This window comes from Micropterus salmoides, unplaced genomic scaffold (genome assembly GCF_014851395.1).
Source record: "Micropterus salmoides isolate LMB-PRFRI ecotype aquatic unplaced genomic scaffold, ASM1485139v1 Ms_hic_scaffold_22, whole genome shotgun sequence".
NCBI lineage: Eukaryota > Metazoa > Chordata > Actinopteri > Centrarchiformes > Centrarchidae > Micropterus > Micropterus salmoides.
The window spans coordinates 23608116-23625590 of NW_024041373.1; the positions used below are offsets into that span (position 1 = coordinate 23608116).

At 39.5% G+C, this 17475-nt stretch overlaps 2 protein-coding genes across 3 annotated transcripts in view; both read right to left on the reverse strand.

Annotated features, from left to right (window-relative positions):
• Nucleotides 1–1287: 1287 nt before the first annotated feature.
• On the reverse strand, nt 1288–12410 carry ddx43 (DEAD (Asp-Glu-Ala-Asp) box polypeptide 43). Of its 2 annotated transcripts, none has more exons than XM_038737918.1 (17): nt 12077–12410; nt 11718–11773; nt 11101–11218; nt 7976–8074; nt 7649–7730; nt 6973–7132; nt 4709–4827; nt 4414–4524; nt 4168–4309; nt 3841–3941; nt 3341–3428; nt 3076–3203; nt 2812–2921; nt 2505–2643; nt 2313–2400; nt 1818–2003; nt 1288–1590 (listed from the first exon to the last, which is right to left on the reverse strand). In XM_038737918.1, exons 1-16 carry the CDS (start codon nt 12393–12395, stop codon nt 1833–1835), a joined length of 2031 nt encoding a protein of 676 aa, XP_038593846.1. In that variant the 5' UTR covers nt 12396–12410; the 3' UTR covers nt 1288–1590; nt 1818–1832. The 2 variants fall into 2 exon arrangements, with proteins under 2 accessions (XP_038593846.1, XP_038593845.1); XM_038737917.1 differs by having other exon boundaries at nt 7976–8179.
• A 738-nt stretch (nt 12411–13148) lies between these two features.
• Nucleotides 13149–17475, reverse strand: part of kcnq5a (potassium voltage-gated channel, KQT-like subfamily, member 5a) — a 109875-nt gene continuing 105548 nt past the window's right edge. The window contains exon 16 of the mRNA XM_038737919.1: nt 13149–17473. Within this exon, the coding sequence (XP_038593847.1) occupies nt 16370–17473 (1104 nt within the window). The 3' untranslated portion in view covers nt 13149–16369. The remainder of the gene's footprint in view (nt 17474–17475) is intronic.

A 17475-nucleotide genomic window follows, 5' to 3' on the forward strand; every position in this document is an offset into this window, starting at 1 on the left:
AATCCAGGGTTCCCACCATCATGGGATTCTACAGGTAGGTCAATTATACACAGTTGTGATACAGATTATATAACCTTTCTCCGCCAGCAGTAATATTTTTTTGTAGCATGATATAACATATTCCCTGAGTTTACTAATATATGCATTGTGGTAGCTCTCTCTCCAAACTGTGGAAGAACTGTCCAACACTGGATGGGTTTCATGCCCATGGTCTGCATGTAAATGCTTTCTCTCTGTGGTTGCATCTGTGCGTGGACTAATGTCCTGCTCAATAACTGTGTGACGACAAACATTCTTTTAAAAAGTGCTTCATGTGACTCGACTTATACCTGGTCATGTGTGTGTTAGTCTGGGCGAATGTAAAGGATAATCTTCATGATCTGGGGTTCAAAGCCCATATCTAGCATACAGTCAGCCTCGTCCAGCACAGTCATAGTCACGTCGCCTCTATGTCTCTAATAATAATTGATTCTAAGCTCATCCTTAATTCCTTGTGATATTGTAATAAGGCAGCATTAGCTCAGGTGACTTGCGCCTGAGCAAGGCCCTGAATCCCAAATTGCTCCCCAGGCTCTGCACAATGACTGCACCCTGCTCCGAATTACGATGGGAGATAAATAAGATTGCTGGATCTTTTGTAGTGCTTACAGCTGTACTTTTTGCACGCCATTTAGTCTACAGGTCCAGTCTCTGGTGGGTTTTAGCACCAACATACCTGGACCACCTGCTCTAGATCTATAGGAAGGAAAGACAAAAGAGACAAACAGGTACAACTAACAAAACTGAAAAACACCTCTTTGTTTGATTTCCTGCTTAAATTTTATGTTTTAAACTGCTCTGGTCTTCTGCATTGTTGTCAAAATCAAAAACATAAAAGCTGACATGCCCTACCTCAGTACAGAGGAAAAGCAATTTGACAAGAATAACAAAATGATGATGTGATACTTGTATAAATGTACTATTCTAATGAGAATCTACAGCTGTGTTTGGTTTCCTGCTGAGATCATTTACTAACTCTTGCATGTTCAGAAAAGTACTTCATGTCCGTGTACTGCAGACAAGTTCTTTCAGTTGATCACTTCCTGTGGGAAAAATGGTTATTAAAGAACAAACTTTGTTTGCCTTTTCCAAGTTTTCATGACAATAAAAAACATTTACCTTTGGCATCTTCCAGGCAAATCTTTCCTGATTGTGGACTTATTGGAAATGGTGCAAAGCATATTTAATCATTTATTTATCAAACAGTATATATGAAAGTTACCAAGCCAATAAAATATACACTCTGTGTTAAGTCTTTTTAAAAAGGAGCATTTATTATACAGATTCTTTCTGTCCAAATAAAGAAATTACATAAAATATTTTCTGATACTAAACACTGCTGTGGTTTGAGAGTTACAGACTCTAAAACTGTCATTTTACACATTTTTAAACAGGAGAACATTATGAGGTAACTGCCTCTAAACGACAATGTTTTTCACTTAATTATCAAACAAAAAAACATTTCAATCAAAGAAAATAAATCAAATAAAACAAAAAATGAAATATGAATTCAAAAGAAATTACAGTGGCGATTTCAGATCCTGTTCCACCCTGTTGAGAAAGAAAAACCACAAGAAAATTAACATTAGTCCTAAATGATTATTCAATCAGGACACCAGATTAAAACATTAACTTCATTACTGTATATTTATGCTAACAGATTGTCTGATGGACTTATTTATCAAAAAAAAGGTGTTGACATTAAAGTTCCTATCTATCCATTCATACTTCCATCTGTAAGTCCTGTGAAGAAAACCTTGTGGTATATGTGGACTTACATCGACAATCATGCATTAGAATCCCCAGTTTTGGCCTCGATCCCTGCCTCCTCTTCCTCCACCATCTCGCCTCCCCCATCCTCCTCCGCCTCTTCGTCCCTGTCCTCCCCCTGGATTGCACATCTCCTTCTCCCTCTTGTGCTTCTCATATCTCTCTGCCATTAGCACCAGCTCCTCTGGGACCTCCTGTGAAAGGATTCACCAAGATCACATACACTTTACTATGGTTTGCTAGATATTTTATTAAATCTAGTTTAAAACATTTATACATTTGAATAAGAACATACATGCTTCCTCCATGATACTATACTATTCATCTCAGCTGTCAGGTTGCAAAAAGCATTCTTTTCCGATTAATCCCGCTATGGTTTATTTGTAAACACACAAAATAAAATAATCATACTGTTAAGCCTGCTGTGAATACCAGTAGAAGGTATACACTACTGCTGTGTGCGTTTTATATTCCAATTTATATGAACTTCCTGTCCTGCTGACCTGTCCTGCTCGCTCCAGGATGAGAATCAGCTCAGCAGCTATCCTCCAGTTTTCCCTGGTTACCAAGGTAACAGCAGCACCTGAACGTCTGTAACATGAAAGCATCAATATCACAAACTAGCTCACAAAACAGCTAGACACTGGCAGTGACTTTCAATTATGTGACCCCAGGAGTATACAGAAGACCCTTACCCTGCCCGGCCAGTGCGGCCCACACGGTGAACATACTCTTCTATGTTCCTCGGAAAGTCAAAATTAAAGACATGTGTTATGTCATGGACATCCAACCCTCGAGATGCCAAGTCTGTGGCAACCAGGATACGAACTCGACCTGGAAAAACATAAAACGTCAATTTGATTGTTGATTGTTCAGCCTTTAACTCGTGGTAGCTCATTGGCTTCAAGGTAAGAGCACCAGCTAACAGAAAATTGTCAGTTTCCTCTGGTAGAGGCAGAGAAAACCTATTTTTTAAACCACATTTTTCTTACTGTTACATACTGTTTTTAAAGTCCTTGAGGGCTTCTTCACGGTCAGATTGCTCATGGCCGCCATGCAGACACTGCACAGCCAGACCATGCAGACACATGTCACTGGACAGGTCATCAGCCCTGAGATTGCATGCAAATAGAGACACAAACACAGGAAATTGTTAGTATGCGCTGATAATGTGTGGTTATTTCCAGCAACTGTGGGTTGTACCTATAAACTATAATTTATTCTGCTATTTACAAGCCATATGTTAGTGACTGACTCCACACTCACACAAGCTTCTTGCCAACAAAGATGAGGACTTTATCCTGGGGTAGCATGTTTCTGATGAAGTCAAACACGTAGGACTTTTTCTCATCTTCATGGACGATTAGCACTGTTTGCTGCACAGTGTTCACCGCCTAAGACCCAGAGAAACACAGGAAGCATGAAAACATGTATCCCAAATGGGAATAGACAAATGAACAGTTGTTTTAGCTGTTTTGTAGTACACAGTCAAGACACCTAATAAATGAGTGACTGTATTCATTTCACTTACTGCCAAGTCCAGTGTTCCCACATAAACCATCATAGGATTCTTGAGGTAGGATTTGGACAATCGTCTCACACCGGTGGGCCAGGTGGCACTGAAACAGCAGAGTTTACATTTGAAAAAAGGACAAATGAAAGGAACAGTGTAACAAAGTACCTAAATGCAGGGCCCAGGGTCGAATTTGCTTTTAAAAAATCCCACTGATTTATTTTAAGATCTTCCTTTCCTACGTGAAAATCATTTATACACAGTTGTGATACAGATTATATAACTCAGACATTAATATTTATTTTTAGCATAACGCAACATATTCCTTTAGTTTACAAATATATGCATTGTAGCAGCAGAAGAAACACTGATCAACACTGGATGGTTTTCATGCCCAAGGTCTGCATGTAAATGCTTTCTCTTTGGGGTTGCATCTTTACTTGTGTCCTACTGTCCAGCTCATCAACTATGTGACAACAAACATTCATTTAAAGTGCTTCACGTGACTTGACTTCTACCTGGTCATGACAGTCTGTCGGTCTGGGCGAATGTCGAGGATAATCTTCATGATCTGGGGTTCAAAGCCCATATCTAGCATACGGTCAGCCTCATCCAGCACCTTTTCCCAGTGATTAAAGCAGTTAATAAAATATCTGTACTCCCACATTTCCTTTAGGGGGAAAAAACAATACAAACACCAAACACAAAAACAGAATGCAGTACAATATAATGTACAAATACTGTAAGCCACTCTATAACAAAAAGGTTACGATATGGACAGGGGACCAACCCAAACATTCAATCCTTCTCACACAAAAACAAACATGCAGACACAAACAGCTGACCAGGTAGGTGATGGAGCGGAGATTGATGAGCTCATTCATCTGAAGATCATTTAGTCGGCCTGGTGTAGCGATCACTATGTCCACTCCGCCCTTCACCAGGTTGATCTGTCCTCGCCTATCCCCTCCGCCATAGATACAGATACTGAGAGGATGTAGAGTAGAGTCGTGGTCACGTCGCCTCTACGTCTCAAATAATTGATTCTAAGCTCATCCTTAATGACTTGTGATAATATGTGAGTACCGGACCTTTTGTAGCTCTTATAGCTGTACTTTTTGCACTCTGTTTCAATCTGCAGGGCCAGCTCTCTGGTGGGAGTCAGCACCAACATGCCTGGACCACCCCGCTCAGCTCTTGGTCTATCAGGGAAGGGAGGACAAAAAACAGGCCCGATTAACACAGCTTAACACCCCTGAAAGAAGTGAAAATAAACAGTATTTTCACTGTTTGAAAAAAAAATTTATTAAAGCACATTACTTTTAGGTGTTGTGATGCCTAAAGATACAAACGCACCGAAAAGTAAGCAACAGGTCCTGTACTTACACAGGCTGGCCATCCATGTGGATGAACCCTGGTAGCAGATACGCCAGGGTTTTCCCGGTTCCTGTCTGTGCGATGGCTATCAGGTCCTCCCCGCTCAGCAACACTGGCCAAGCCTGAGACTGGTGAAGAAACAAACAAAGTAAGTGTCAAACTAACCCAGTAACTACTGTGCAAATAGACTGTATTAAAGTAGCAATACAAAATTAAAGACATGCAAAAAAACATAACTATCAAAAACTATTAAAAAAGGGGGAATCCATTGTTAGATGCATCAAGATGCAGACGTGGATGATTCTGAATAGATTCACAACTGTCAAAAATAGATTTTCAAAAAGGTAACTGATAACATAACGTTGATGGAACGCAAAAAGGCGAAAGAAGTGCAGTGACCGGACAGTCTGTGGCAAGCGCATAACAGAGACCAGTGTTCTCTCTATATTCAGCGTAAGTTAAGTCTTTTAAGGAACAGTGCGTAATGTGTGCTTGTGTGTAGCTACACACAACTACAAATGGACTCCTTAACCATCACTCCAGGGTGGTGAGAAACTTGCGTGTCATGATTGATGACCAACTTTCCTTTTTGAGACCATGTCGCTGCGGTCTCTCGTTCCTGCTTCTTTGCTCTGTACGACATAAGGAAAATCAGGCCCTACCTCACTCAGTATGCCATCCAGACCTACAACGGAAGGTTTTTGTTTTAAATCACAGAACTGGTTCGCTCAGATACATATCTGACAGTGTCACACCAGCAGGTATTACAGGGTGGATCAAAGTAGAGGGTAGGGCAGTACAGTGAACTCACATGAAACACAAGATTACATCATATTTGTCAGACTCATATTTCATTATACAGAGCAGGCTGGGCAAAGAGAAGAAGCATTATGTTCCATTTCATCATCTCTCTTATTGTGAAATGAAAGTGAAATAAGAGGGAAATTATGTACTCTCATTTCTCCTTGCAGCATATTTCTATCTTAAATTTTGTATTGACTAAGCCATAGAGAGCAACATTTCAAGACTAAGAGGAGAGAAAACTCAGAAAACACCCAGAAACTAACCTAAAACATATTTGTCACTGGAGTTACAACAAGTACATTGTTGATATGTGACTGAATGGGGGAGAAGTGACAATCTGTAACTATTAATGGGGATGTCCTGTACATTTCTACCACTGGAATGACCTGAAGCTTGTGTCATGTGATGATGTGTCTGCTTTCCATCTGTCTTTTAATCCAATAGATGCTAATATGACATATTATTAGATTGTATGGTACTTGATAGAGTCAATTCAAATTCAGAAAAAATTCATTTCTGACCAAGCCCCCCAAGCATGTCTTTAGGTTTCAAAGAAAAACAAACAAACAAAAAAACCAGCAGCATGTAAGAGCACATTCAGTTCATAATTTTCAAAGTATCACTTGCCAAATATAGAGCCACACACCCCCAACATTATCGGTCATTTTGCTTACAAACATTGAGATTTCTATTATTTCCTTGGGCAGTAGTGATTATAGGCCTTCCATGCTTATTCCCATTACTCTGAATACAGTGGAAACACTGTAATAATTATTCTAAGCAAATGTTATATTAAAGACCCTCTCAATTAAATAGTTAATTTATGTACAAAAAGTATGAATTAAATAATTTGTTTGGCCCAGTTCTCAACATACATTTATAGGATTACCTAAAAATACAACTAATTTTGTTTCATTTCTGCTTTTTGGCAAGACTACAACCATAGATTACTTAATAAAAAAAGGTTTAATATTTCCCATCAAGGCTGCTGTTAACAGGGGTATTTCCCAAATATGGATCTTTTGTAAATCAAGGGGATTACCAACGAAAACACACAATATGGCACTACAGGTGCATCTGTCTTTGTAACATCCAGCCACATAAAGTGGTACACACATGGAAAATTTTGTTCCAAAATAAGGTGTCCATTTTTTGAAACAGTAATTACTCATTTTACAGGAATAACGGCAATGTATTTCCCTTGTTGTATAAACTTTTAGACAGTAATTTTGGTAATAAATCCAACTAAGTTGTTTAAAGCAACCGGATTTGATCCCATCAAGGTGTAAAATCTTGTCGTCAGGCACATACGTATATCAGTGTCTCCCAACATAAATATCAGTAACAGTTGTGCAAAACACATTAAGTCCATCATTGGAGAATGATGAATTTAATATATTCAGCAGTAAAACAGATGTATTATTAGTGATAATTTAGAAAATGTATTTGCCCAGGTGCCAGGCTCATACCTGGATGGGGGTTGGTTTGACGAAGCCAACTCGCTCAATGTTTTCCATGATTTCTGGATAAAGCTCAAAGGCCTCCAGAAAGGTGCGGCAGGGGTTGGGAATGGGCCGCTTCTCCCCCTCCTCCTTCAGGTCGTCCACAAAAATATTGTTATTCTCTTTCCTATGGAAAAGTATAACACATAGAAGAACAATGTGGAACTGGCTGACTGGGTCAAGTTGTTCATTCCAAATCACGAGAGAAAGACAAATATGCATTGTGTTCGGCTGTAGTTTATGTTTAAGAGACCACATTTGGTCCAAACTACGCTGTTTTCTAAATACCACATGAAAATCAACTGCAGTTTCCCACAGAATGACAGTGTAACTGTGCCAGGGTTTATTTTGCAGTATACTCTAGGAATTACAGCCGGACCTGCTCAGATAACACATGAAGAGGTGGATAAATGGTACCACCAGGCCTTAATGGAAAACAACGCAGACAACAAACATTTCGGGGAAAGTGTTGGTTGGAGAGGTTTTGCAAACTGTCTCCTTAGAATCATGGAATGTAACTCTGCCTGAACTAAATAGTTTTTCTAATAATACTAGTGTCTAGTATTGTATAATATAATGTGGACACTTGGTATTCCAATCTTTTGACACCCACAGGGAACAAGAGGATACATAACAGGTTTACCTCCATTCACTGACTTCCTCTGCTGTGAGCATGGATACACACTCTGCCTCAGTGTAAAACTTCTTCTTCAGGGGTGGAACATCTGAAGTAAGTAGCAAATATTACAGAAACAGTTTAAACCCATGGGGTTTCACCACAAGGACAATCTAATTAATATACAAAAAGGGAATTAAAAGTAGTGGTCATGAGACAGTTTTGTTTGGGCATGATGAAAGTCATCACTCTTAACTTTCATGTCATTTCAAATCCATTATGCAAATGAAAACCATATCACTTACCAAATGCTTGTGGACTGCAGTGTAAGTACAACAGTGAGATTACCCTTACCCTTCCACTTGAGCTGCTCATACTTGTCCTTGTTCTCCCGGATGGAGTTCCAGTCTATAGGTACACGGGCCGGGACGGCATCCGCAGCCTGCAATTCTGCTGCAGACCAGACAGAGCCTGTCTTTACTCCTCCATCACCTCTTCCTCTGTAGCCTCCTCCATCACCACCACCACCTCCTCTGCAGCCTCCCCCCCTACCAAAACCTGAGAAACAGATTAGTATGCTGCCGGAGATTCATTTTCATTCATTGGACAATTTCACCTAAAATCAAAATCACGATTAATTGAACATTTCACCTTGATTACGATTATTGAACGATTATTTTGTTTTTGAATGTTGGTTTTTTGCCCTCATATTTCACTGCCAAGGTTTGTACTGTAAATATGCTCAACTATTAAAGCTGGGCTGCTGGGTTTATTTATTCACAGATTTCACAAATCCATTATCTTCATTTTGATTAATAAGGTAATGTTGACCTGCACATTACAGATATGGTTCCCATATATCTGGCACGTTGCCGTTACTTAATTATAAACAGCTGCTACTAAACGTTTACTCGGTTATTTAGTATCAATGCAGAACAAATGATTTTTCTTCCGCACACTGTGCATGGTTAAACATGCTTTGCTAGCTTCCTCTCCGCATTCATCAAAAGACATGTGACCGGAGTTTGGTCTTTTAACTGCAGTGCGATGTGTTTGCGTAGCGAGTGAGTGGACGAGCGAATGAGAGAGCGCGAGTGGCAGAAAGTAGCCACGTTTCCAACTAAGTTTCATGCGAATTTTATACGTACTTTTGAAATGTAGCAAAAAAGAAATTGCGAAATAGGTGCGATTCCATCAGCTGGTTTGGAGCGAATAAACCAGGCTACGGCAAACGTAGTTACGTCAGTAGTTGACGTTACACATGACTGTAATAAACAAGACGTATGGGTCCAAACCAGAAACAAAACCAGTTGCATGGACCTGATGGCCATCGAACTTAAGAAAAATAAATAGAGGTCCTCAGAAATGTGTTTCAAACCGGCAGGTCAGCCATCTCCACACGTTATGGGAATATCCGGTGTTATGCAGAGTTTTGCATGCCTGCCGAGAATTGCATGCATCTCCAAATAATGCTTGTAAACGCTATATCCTTTGTGGGGTTCAATCATGATAAATGATTCAAAGTATATATTTTATGAACGTTTAGAGTCGTTAATATTTTATTACACTCAGAAGTAGCATTCATTGAGATTCAGCCAAAATATGCAGTGATAACCCCGTTTGATCAGTGTGCAATGTATCTGAAAAGGACCTTTAAGAGGTGAAGGCATAATTCGGCAGAACACATGAAGTCTACCTGCCGAGATTTACATCCACCTGTTTTCTCAGCACAAATGAGCGTTATCAGCCGCGATGTGTATGAAATGCACAACCGGGCTAGATACAGACAGCAGAAACAGCTGATCAGACGTGAGTTACAAGTTCGCTACGTCAATTTGGAAAAAGTTTTCTATCACACATTTACCGCATTTACTCTTTTTCGACCAAGGCAAAAACCACCTCAATCGAGTGTAAAAATCTTTATTGTGAAATTACCTTGTCAGTCTGGCAGTAAATGTACAGTGTAGGTGTGTGTGTTATTAAAAGTCTGTCGGTTGTTTCCACAACTGCTGGAAAGTTAAGACTGTTAGCGATAGCTAGCATCTCCCTGTGCTTCAGACTCGGTCTGAAGGCTGAGCTGGACCAGAACTGGACAGGGCAGAGTCACGTGACTATACTGGCGGTGTTTCAATGTACTTTCCCCTTAACACGCACAATATTACCAGGATTAAATAACTGAAATAACAAACATGTTACTTCGGTTAGAGGCTCTGATTTTCCTTTTTTCTTTTCTTCTCCAATTAATTGTCCAGCCCTTTATTGTTGGGACAAAAGATTTGAGATAGGAATGAACAGGCCACAAACACTCTTATTCCAGCCATCTGCTTTGTTCATCTTCCTTTATTAGTTCTTACTGCAGCAAATTAGACTGTCCTGTAGATCCATGCATGTTCATCAACTCGTGATTATGTGTCTTCACATCTAATTGTCAGTCATGCCACCTCTAAAATTTGCCTCATATTCTGTCTGAACACAGTACTGGAAGACACTAGTAAGGTGCGAAATTAACAAAAAATTATATCTAGATATTTTCTGGGATTTTGACAATAAATAGTCTATATATGGCATCCTACAAAAATGTGTTTGTAAGTCATGTGTGAGCATAGCTTATTTGAGTGAGACTGTGTGTATGAACAGGTGTGCCCATAATTAGCAGAAGAGCAGAGCGCCTAGTTTAGCAGTAAGGTAAAGTGAAGTGTAAGTTACAGTGGCCGATGAATAAAGACTGCAGCTTCTCAAAACTAAAGCGGAGCTCCTGTGTGTTGCTTGCCAACTGTTGAAGAAAGAGTAAAGGGATTGGCCCCAAAGTTAGCATAGACTTCTATCGATAGTAGCTGCTTTACATAGCTTTTCATATTCTTGATATCCCATGCAGTGGTTGTTTCCATACAAGCAAGGTTGATTCAAATTTAGCAATTAAATCCAACGACGTGACAGCAGACCACAAGGCTGGGTGTGTCTGTGTTTTATCTCCTGACACTGTTCACTCATTTTTTACTTTCGTTGTGAATTTTTCCAGCATCTTTTGCTCATTTAACCACATGCATGCATGATGCAGTGACTGCACAGTGGAGGCAAAGTGTGTGACATTGCCTACTTGATAATTCTGCTCACACATCGATAAAAACAACAACTAAGATATTATCATAGATGATATATATCGCAAGACACTATATGAAAAAGCTACAGAAAACATTTCTCTCCATATCTGAATGTGCCATTCAGTTAAAGTTCCAGTCTGCATGGCACTGTTAATAGCTATTTCCCCTTTATTCACTAGGGCCCTGTCTCTCACATACAGGAGAATTTCTACCTAGGCCAATTTATAACATTGAGTGGGAAAGTTAGATCCCTTCATGGATACAAAAGGAGTTCATATTAAAGAGTCGATCACAAACATTATGTTCGCTTAAAGACGCACAAGTGCCAGGAATCCTTTTACGATCAAGATCAACATTATCCAAAAAAATACTTTGTACCATTGTGAAATCGTGAGTTGACATCTGCCACCAGTTCTTCAATCATCTCCTTAGCCTTCTGCTGGGCAGCAGCGGACCCAAAGATGACCACCTCACCTTCATAGTCCCCCTTGTTAATCTACAAAAAAAAAAAAGAATAATAATAATAAAATACAAAAGAACAGCAGAGCTAACATCAGTGTCCTAAATACATTCCTGTTCATCCAAAAATGACACAGGGCTTTAGCAAGGCAGTCGAATCCCAAAAATACTGTAATAAAATTGGACCTTTACTCGACTACAAAAGGATTTTAACATTACAACAGTCATGAAAAATAAAGAGATGCTAAATGCAGATTTAGTATTTATGTGGTAGCAAGAAAAAATGGGCAGTGTAGTTAAATTGGAGTCAAAGCAGACATTTACATGGTGGTATTTTGAAGTTTTGCTGGGTAAGTTTACGTTTACATTGACGTTAGCTAACAGACTAGGAAAAAAGTACAGTCTGCTTTCTTGTTCCTTCCTCAGACAAGGATTCTGTCTAGAAGCATGGTTAGTCCACATATGCAGGCAGTCGTTTTTAAGTGTACATCATTGTTTCCCAACACCAGCAAGTTTATTAGTCAACTTAACATTACCTTGATTCTTGCACCAGTGCTCTCTTCAAGTTCACGAATTTTGGCTCCCCCGCGACCTTTAACAGGATTACAATGAATTTAGAGTTTGACCAAAATGTATACACATCGCTAAGGTTAGTTCCACATAGGAAACACAATTAACACATCCCTTTTGTACAGGTCATGGCCACACACTAACCTAAACCACTTTTGGAACTTGGATTATAAGCTTTTCCAAGTGGTTTAGCATAACTACCATTAGCTAAGTTAACACAGCAAAGTCAAATTAAATGTAACGTTAGCTAAGTTAGCTAAAGTTGGCCAAGACTACGAAGTGTGTAAAACTGAACTGAATTAAAATTCCTGCATTGCAAACCTACCTATTACTCTCCCAACTGAAGAATTTTCCACGGTGAGAGTCACTGGCGGGGACTTTTCATCGCCAAAGCTGCGTCCTCCCGTACTCCGAGGAAATGGACGGCCTCCACCTCTCCGGCTTTGGTACTCGGATCCCCCGCCGTTACGATCCGCTCTTTCCTCTCTTGAGTCTTCAAACCTGGATCGATTTCTAACACCGAAATATTCATATTCCCTTTGACGGCCATCACTTGGCAATTTCCATTCAGTCGGAGGTAGTTTTGTTGCAGGTTTCTGCAAAGCAACGCCGCCTTCATTGTACTCATCTTCCCAGTCAGACATTTTAAAGTTGACTCCCCACCTGCCAGCTAGCTAACTGCAATTAACCGTCAAGCTGTCAATCAAGAAATCACTTCCTCTCATACTTCCGACTTCTTTTTGACAGATTTGTAATCATATGGAATAAAACTAACTAAAATGTAAATGTTATAAAAAGGTGGAGACATTTTTAACAAAAATCAACATTTATTATATACCATACCCTTTATCTACCATGCTTAAAATACGGACTGTGTATATAAAAAAAAACACATTGAGAATGAAGATTTATTTATTTATTTGCCATATCGACAATAAAGTGGAAATTTCAAGAATTAAGTCGAAATGTTGAGAATGAGTCAACATGATGACAATAAAGTCGAAATGGCGAGATTAAAGTTGAAATGGTATATCAACTTTATTCTCTTCATTTCCACTTTATTCTTGTCATTTCGACTTTATTTAGTCATTTTAGTCAGAGACCTGTAAAGTAAGGGTCTCTTTAAAGGGCTCTGATTTTAGCCATCGATTTTATTCTCCTCATTTCCACTTTATTCTCAAAATGATAGTTCAACTTTACTCTCCTCATTTCGACTTTATTCTCATCCTTTCCACTTTATTCCTCAAATTTTGACTTTAAATAAAAAATCGTCATCCCCTTTTTTCCCCCTAATGTGGCCCTAATACTCAGTTGTAGTACTTGTGTGACTTGCTAAACATGCTAACTTTTGCTTTGAGACACAGAAAGACACAGAAAACAAAAGAAGTTCAGTTAATTTGTACTTTATTAATGAATAATAAAATTATTTTTGCATTTCTCATCCAGAGAACATAATGTGCACTTTAATAAATTAATTTCAAAGAAATAATAATGTTAACTTTATCAAGCTTTAAGGCCATTTGTGTAATAAATTACTGTTCAAGCAGTAGAGAAATGCTATTATTAGCTATCAAAGCCATATAAAGTCTGTGGCTAAAGACTTAAGTGAACTGGATGCCCAACACAAAATGAGCAGTTTGACTTCAACTATACAGTATGCTATAGGCTGTAGGCAACATGACCTTTATGGCCCATAAAGAAATCATGAAGAATTTTCAAATGCAAGAAAGGCACCCTGAAGCAATTTACAGATTGCAAAAATCAATCAAAAGTCCCAACTGGCTGGAGTCCTTGGGCTTTCCTTGTTTTTCAGCATTTGTTCGATATCTTGCTCCAAAGTAACTGAGTTTTGTTTGGCCTCTTTTCATATGTAGCAAAATTCAATCAATAACTATAACAAATCCATTCTAATATTAAGCATCAAACTAGCAAGTCACATTTTCAGGCTCCTCAAACTCACCAAAAACAACTGTGCTTTCATGTTGATAATATATTTCATCAGACAACAACAACTCCTGCATTGCCTGTAGAATATTTCTACATTAATCTACAAGTCTTTACAATATTGTCATTTGTTAGATTATAATACTTTTTATATTCTGCAACAGCATGTTTATTTGCTAAGCAATGCATTTACTCACCATTCAAAACAAAGGAAATATAATTGGAAAACAATGATGAATAAAGGTTGTCATGAACACATTAAAATAGATTTTTAAGACTGCCGTAACTGCATACCCCTAAAGACGTAAACATGCAAAAACAAAAAGGCTAACAAAAATTAAGATGGCAGACATAGTTTTGTGCATAATTCTGATTTAACCAATCTACAAGCAGGATGGCAATGTCAACAATGCAAGTATAGCGGTAGGACAGCATCTACTTGCAACACACCATTTTTCATGAGTGTGCTAGTGAATACATATAACTTCTCGATCTGAATGCACTAAAATATAAATGTATCCACTTTTCCCATTTTAAGCTTATTACAATAACCCTAAATGGTTAAATGTTGTAATTATAATTCTTGATTTGGCGAGGAGGAAGTACGTGCACATTCAAAATCCTGGTTTATTATCCTTTTTTTGGGGGGGGGGTGAAAGAGACCACACATAAGCCACATTTTCAGTTCAGTTGGAAGTCGTCTAGTTAGTCTCCTGCCAAAGTTCCCTTAAGCACATAGCTCATCTGCTGAATGCTGAAGTCCCAGAAATATTGACATTACAGGGACCATTTTTCTCATCTCTCTCTCCCTCTCTCTCTTATTTTTCGATGTGAATATATCGTATTTTTGACAATGTCAGCAGCAGAATGGACACAAATAACAGCATGCACCCTGGAACAGTGCATGTACATATTGTTAACCTGCTGTATTATAAATGGAGTCTGGGCATTGCACCCTGTTACACCACACTACACCTCGTGTTGTTTTCCAGACTGGGAGGAGGGAATATGGTCAGTCCAGCGGGCTTTAAACATTATTGGTGCAACCAGCACCCAGTAAAAACACAGGGTTTGTCAAGAAAATTACTTAAATGACCATAAAAAGTTGTATAGTTGTCCTAAAATTGTGTAGTATGTGGGTACATGTTTTCACTACTTTCAAATTAGTTCAAATTAGAATATTGTTCATATAGGCAGACTTTGTTTGTACTTTTTTATTAAAGGTCACCAGCTAGCGTGTGACTGCTCTTGACTTTAATTATCACAACACCTTAGACATGCAGAATTTCATGTTTGGCTGGAAAGCCCCTTTGAAAAGCAATTCAACATTCAGACTATTGGCAACTAACTCACCAGGATGCTGTCCAAACCAAGTGTGACCTTGAGCTCTTTCATAATTCAGCTATTTCCATCACACCAGGTCCCACCCATCAGTCATTCATTTGTTTTCTAGAAACAGTCCATACAGTGATATGTATGAAAAAATAAGTAAAAGGTGACATTTTACATTGCCAAAGACAGACAATAATAAGGAGAGTGAGTGACTCTACTCTTCTTCCAATAAAGTCTCTGAATACAAGCACTTGTATGAAAAAATAAGTCATTAGTCAATCTCAGCTCTTTGTCAAGTTGGCTCTTCTCAGGGTACTCTGTGTTTATGTATGTCAGTGTCCGTGTTTGTGAAAGAGTGATTGTATGTGTGTGGATGTACCCGTGTGTATCGGCTGAACAACATGTTAAGAAAGAACTGGTTGACCTGCCTTGTTTGAGGCTCAACTACACGTTTGTAACTTACAACTATGTTTGGTTATTAAAAAACCTTACAGTATTTCCTTTTAGTTTTCTTTACTCAATTAATTGTCAAAGTCAAAGATGACATATCCTTTCATTTTTACAATAAAAAGTTACACTCCCGCTTGTTTCAGCGATGAGCCCAAAGTAGGTCCTTTGGTTTCAGGTTGGGTTCAGACTGAGTTAAAATGTAGGACTGCTGGAAATTACCTTGAAAACAAAGTTAACAATTTTTTTGTGATGAACCAAATTAATTATTGTTTTTATTTAATCCCAGTAACCCACAAGAGGCCTTTGTCTCCTGCCAGGCTGTTATTGTAAATAAGAAACTGTTCTTAATTAACTTGGCTGGTAAAATAAAGGTATAATAAAGAAATTATAACCAAATTAATTGATTAATTGATTTGCTTATACACTCTGATGTCTAGTAGGCAACATTCCTTCCTTGTTTTTTAAAATTTTACATTAAATTACATTTGATCTTTTTTTTAATATATGATCTTGTATATGAAAAACATGACCTTTTGTATAAAGTTAATGAAATTATCATTTCTGAATCTTAAGATAAAGATCCAAGTAACTTCTTTTAAACCAAGGATATTTTGATTTGTGTATATTTTGTGTATTTTGTCACAAGCATATTTTGTGAATATGCCCACTTTCATAGATATGTTATACACCATTGTACTATGGAATTGTTTAACTCCATAATATGGACACAATCATGTTAATCAAAAAAATAAAATAAAAACATTGTATTTCCATGTACAAGGCATCAATTAGACATTTGCAACATAGTAGTGTCCTGTAGAAAATACTGGTTTCCTATAACCATGGTGTGTACATACAGTATGTGAGCATGTGTCAGTGTGTGTGTGGGTGGTTATGCCAGCTGTATGTGTGGGGACTGACTGAGAAACTCTGAATTTCCCTTGGCGTGAGGTGCAGCCTCCTCCACAGTCTGTAAAAGGTCTGAGGCGTTGCTGTCAGGTCCCTGGGACAGGAAGTTGAAATGTTCTTCCGCTGGCTGTAGTTTGCACTCACTAATGAAGAGTTCTGCTCCATCCCAGTTGCTAAGGTCACCGTGGGCATTGCAAGGTACGCTACCGTTGCTGCTGCTGCTGCTGTTGTTGAGTGCTGAGGAGAGGCCTGGAGCATGGTTGGTCAAAGACTGGCTGAGGTTGTGCACAGAGAGGGACTTCCCGAGACTGCTCTCCCAGTCTGACGGCGTCCCATCTGGGCAAGATGAGAGCAACAGCAGGGGGTTAACCTCCAGGCTCATGTGCCTCCTCCAGACCCCTTCAGATTTCAAGCCAGGCTTCTCCCGCAGCTGCACCCTTCCCTGGGCAGGGCCAGCCTCACTGTCCCCTTCCTGCTCAGCATCCACACTGGATCCCACAACAACAGAGGGGCCCAGGCTCCCTTCATCCGCCGCCATTCCATCTGTCATTTCATCTGTCATTTCATCTGAGACGGGGTCAACGGGGCATCGGAGATGGGAGGGGTGCAAAATGGGAGGCAGCCGGAGGGTGAAACCCCCTGTTGAGGGAGGTGGGGGAGGCAGGTCAGGGAAGTGTGCTCTTTTGGTGGTACCATTGGGGGTGACCAAGGTTGGGTAGGGGCTATCGGGAGGCAGTAGGGGTGATGGTGAGAGTGAGGCTGTGGACGGGGGGTAGGATGGAGGTGCTGAGTCTGGAGGGCCGTCATCATCGGCGGGTGGCAGGATGAGCCGCAGGCCTCTCGGGTTGGCGCTAAGAGAACGGCGTAAGCCCCCACTGTTATCTCCTCCACCTCCAACCGGATCACCTCCCTGGGGGGAGGGGAGATCCCTACCGATGATGGAGGGCTGGTAGTCCGAGTTGTGGTGCTGGTGGTTGTCTAGCTCAAACAGTGGAAGGGACGAGAGGGTGAGTGCTGAGGGTCCTTTCTGTAGAACATGGCGGTAAACGTCCAGCAAAGAATCCAACTTTGATTCAATGGAAGTTACCT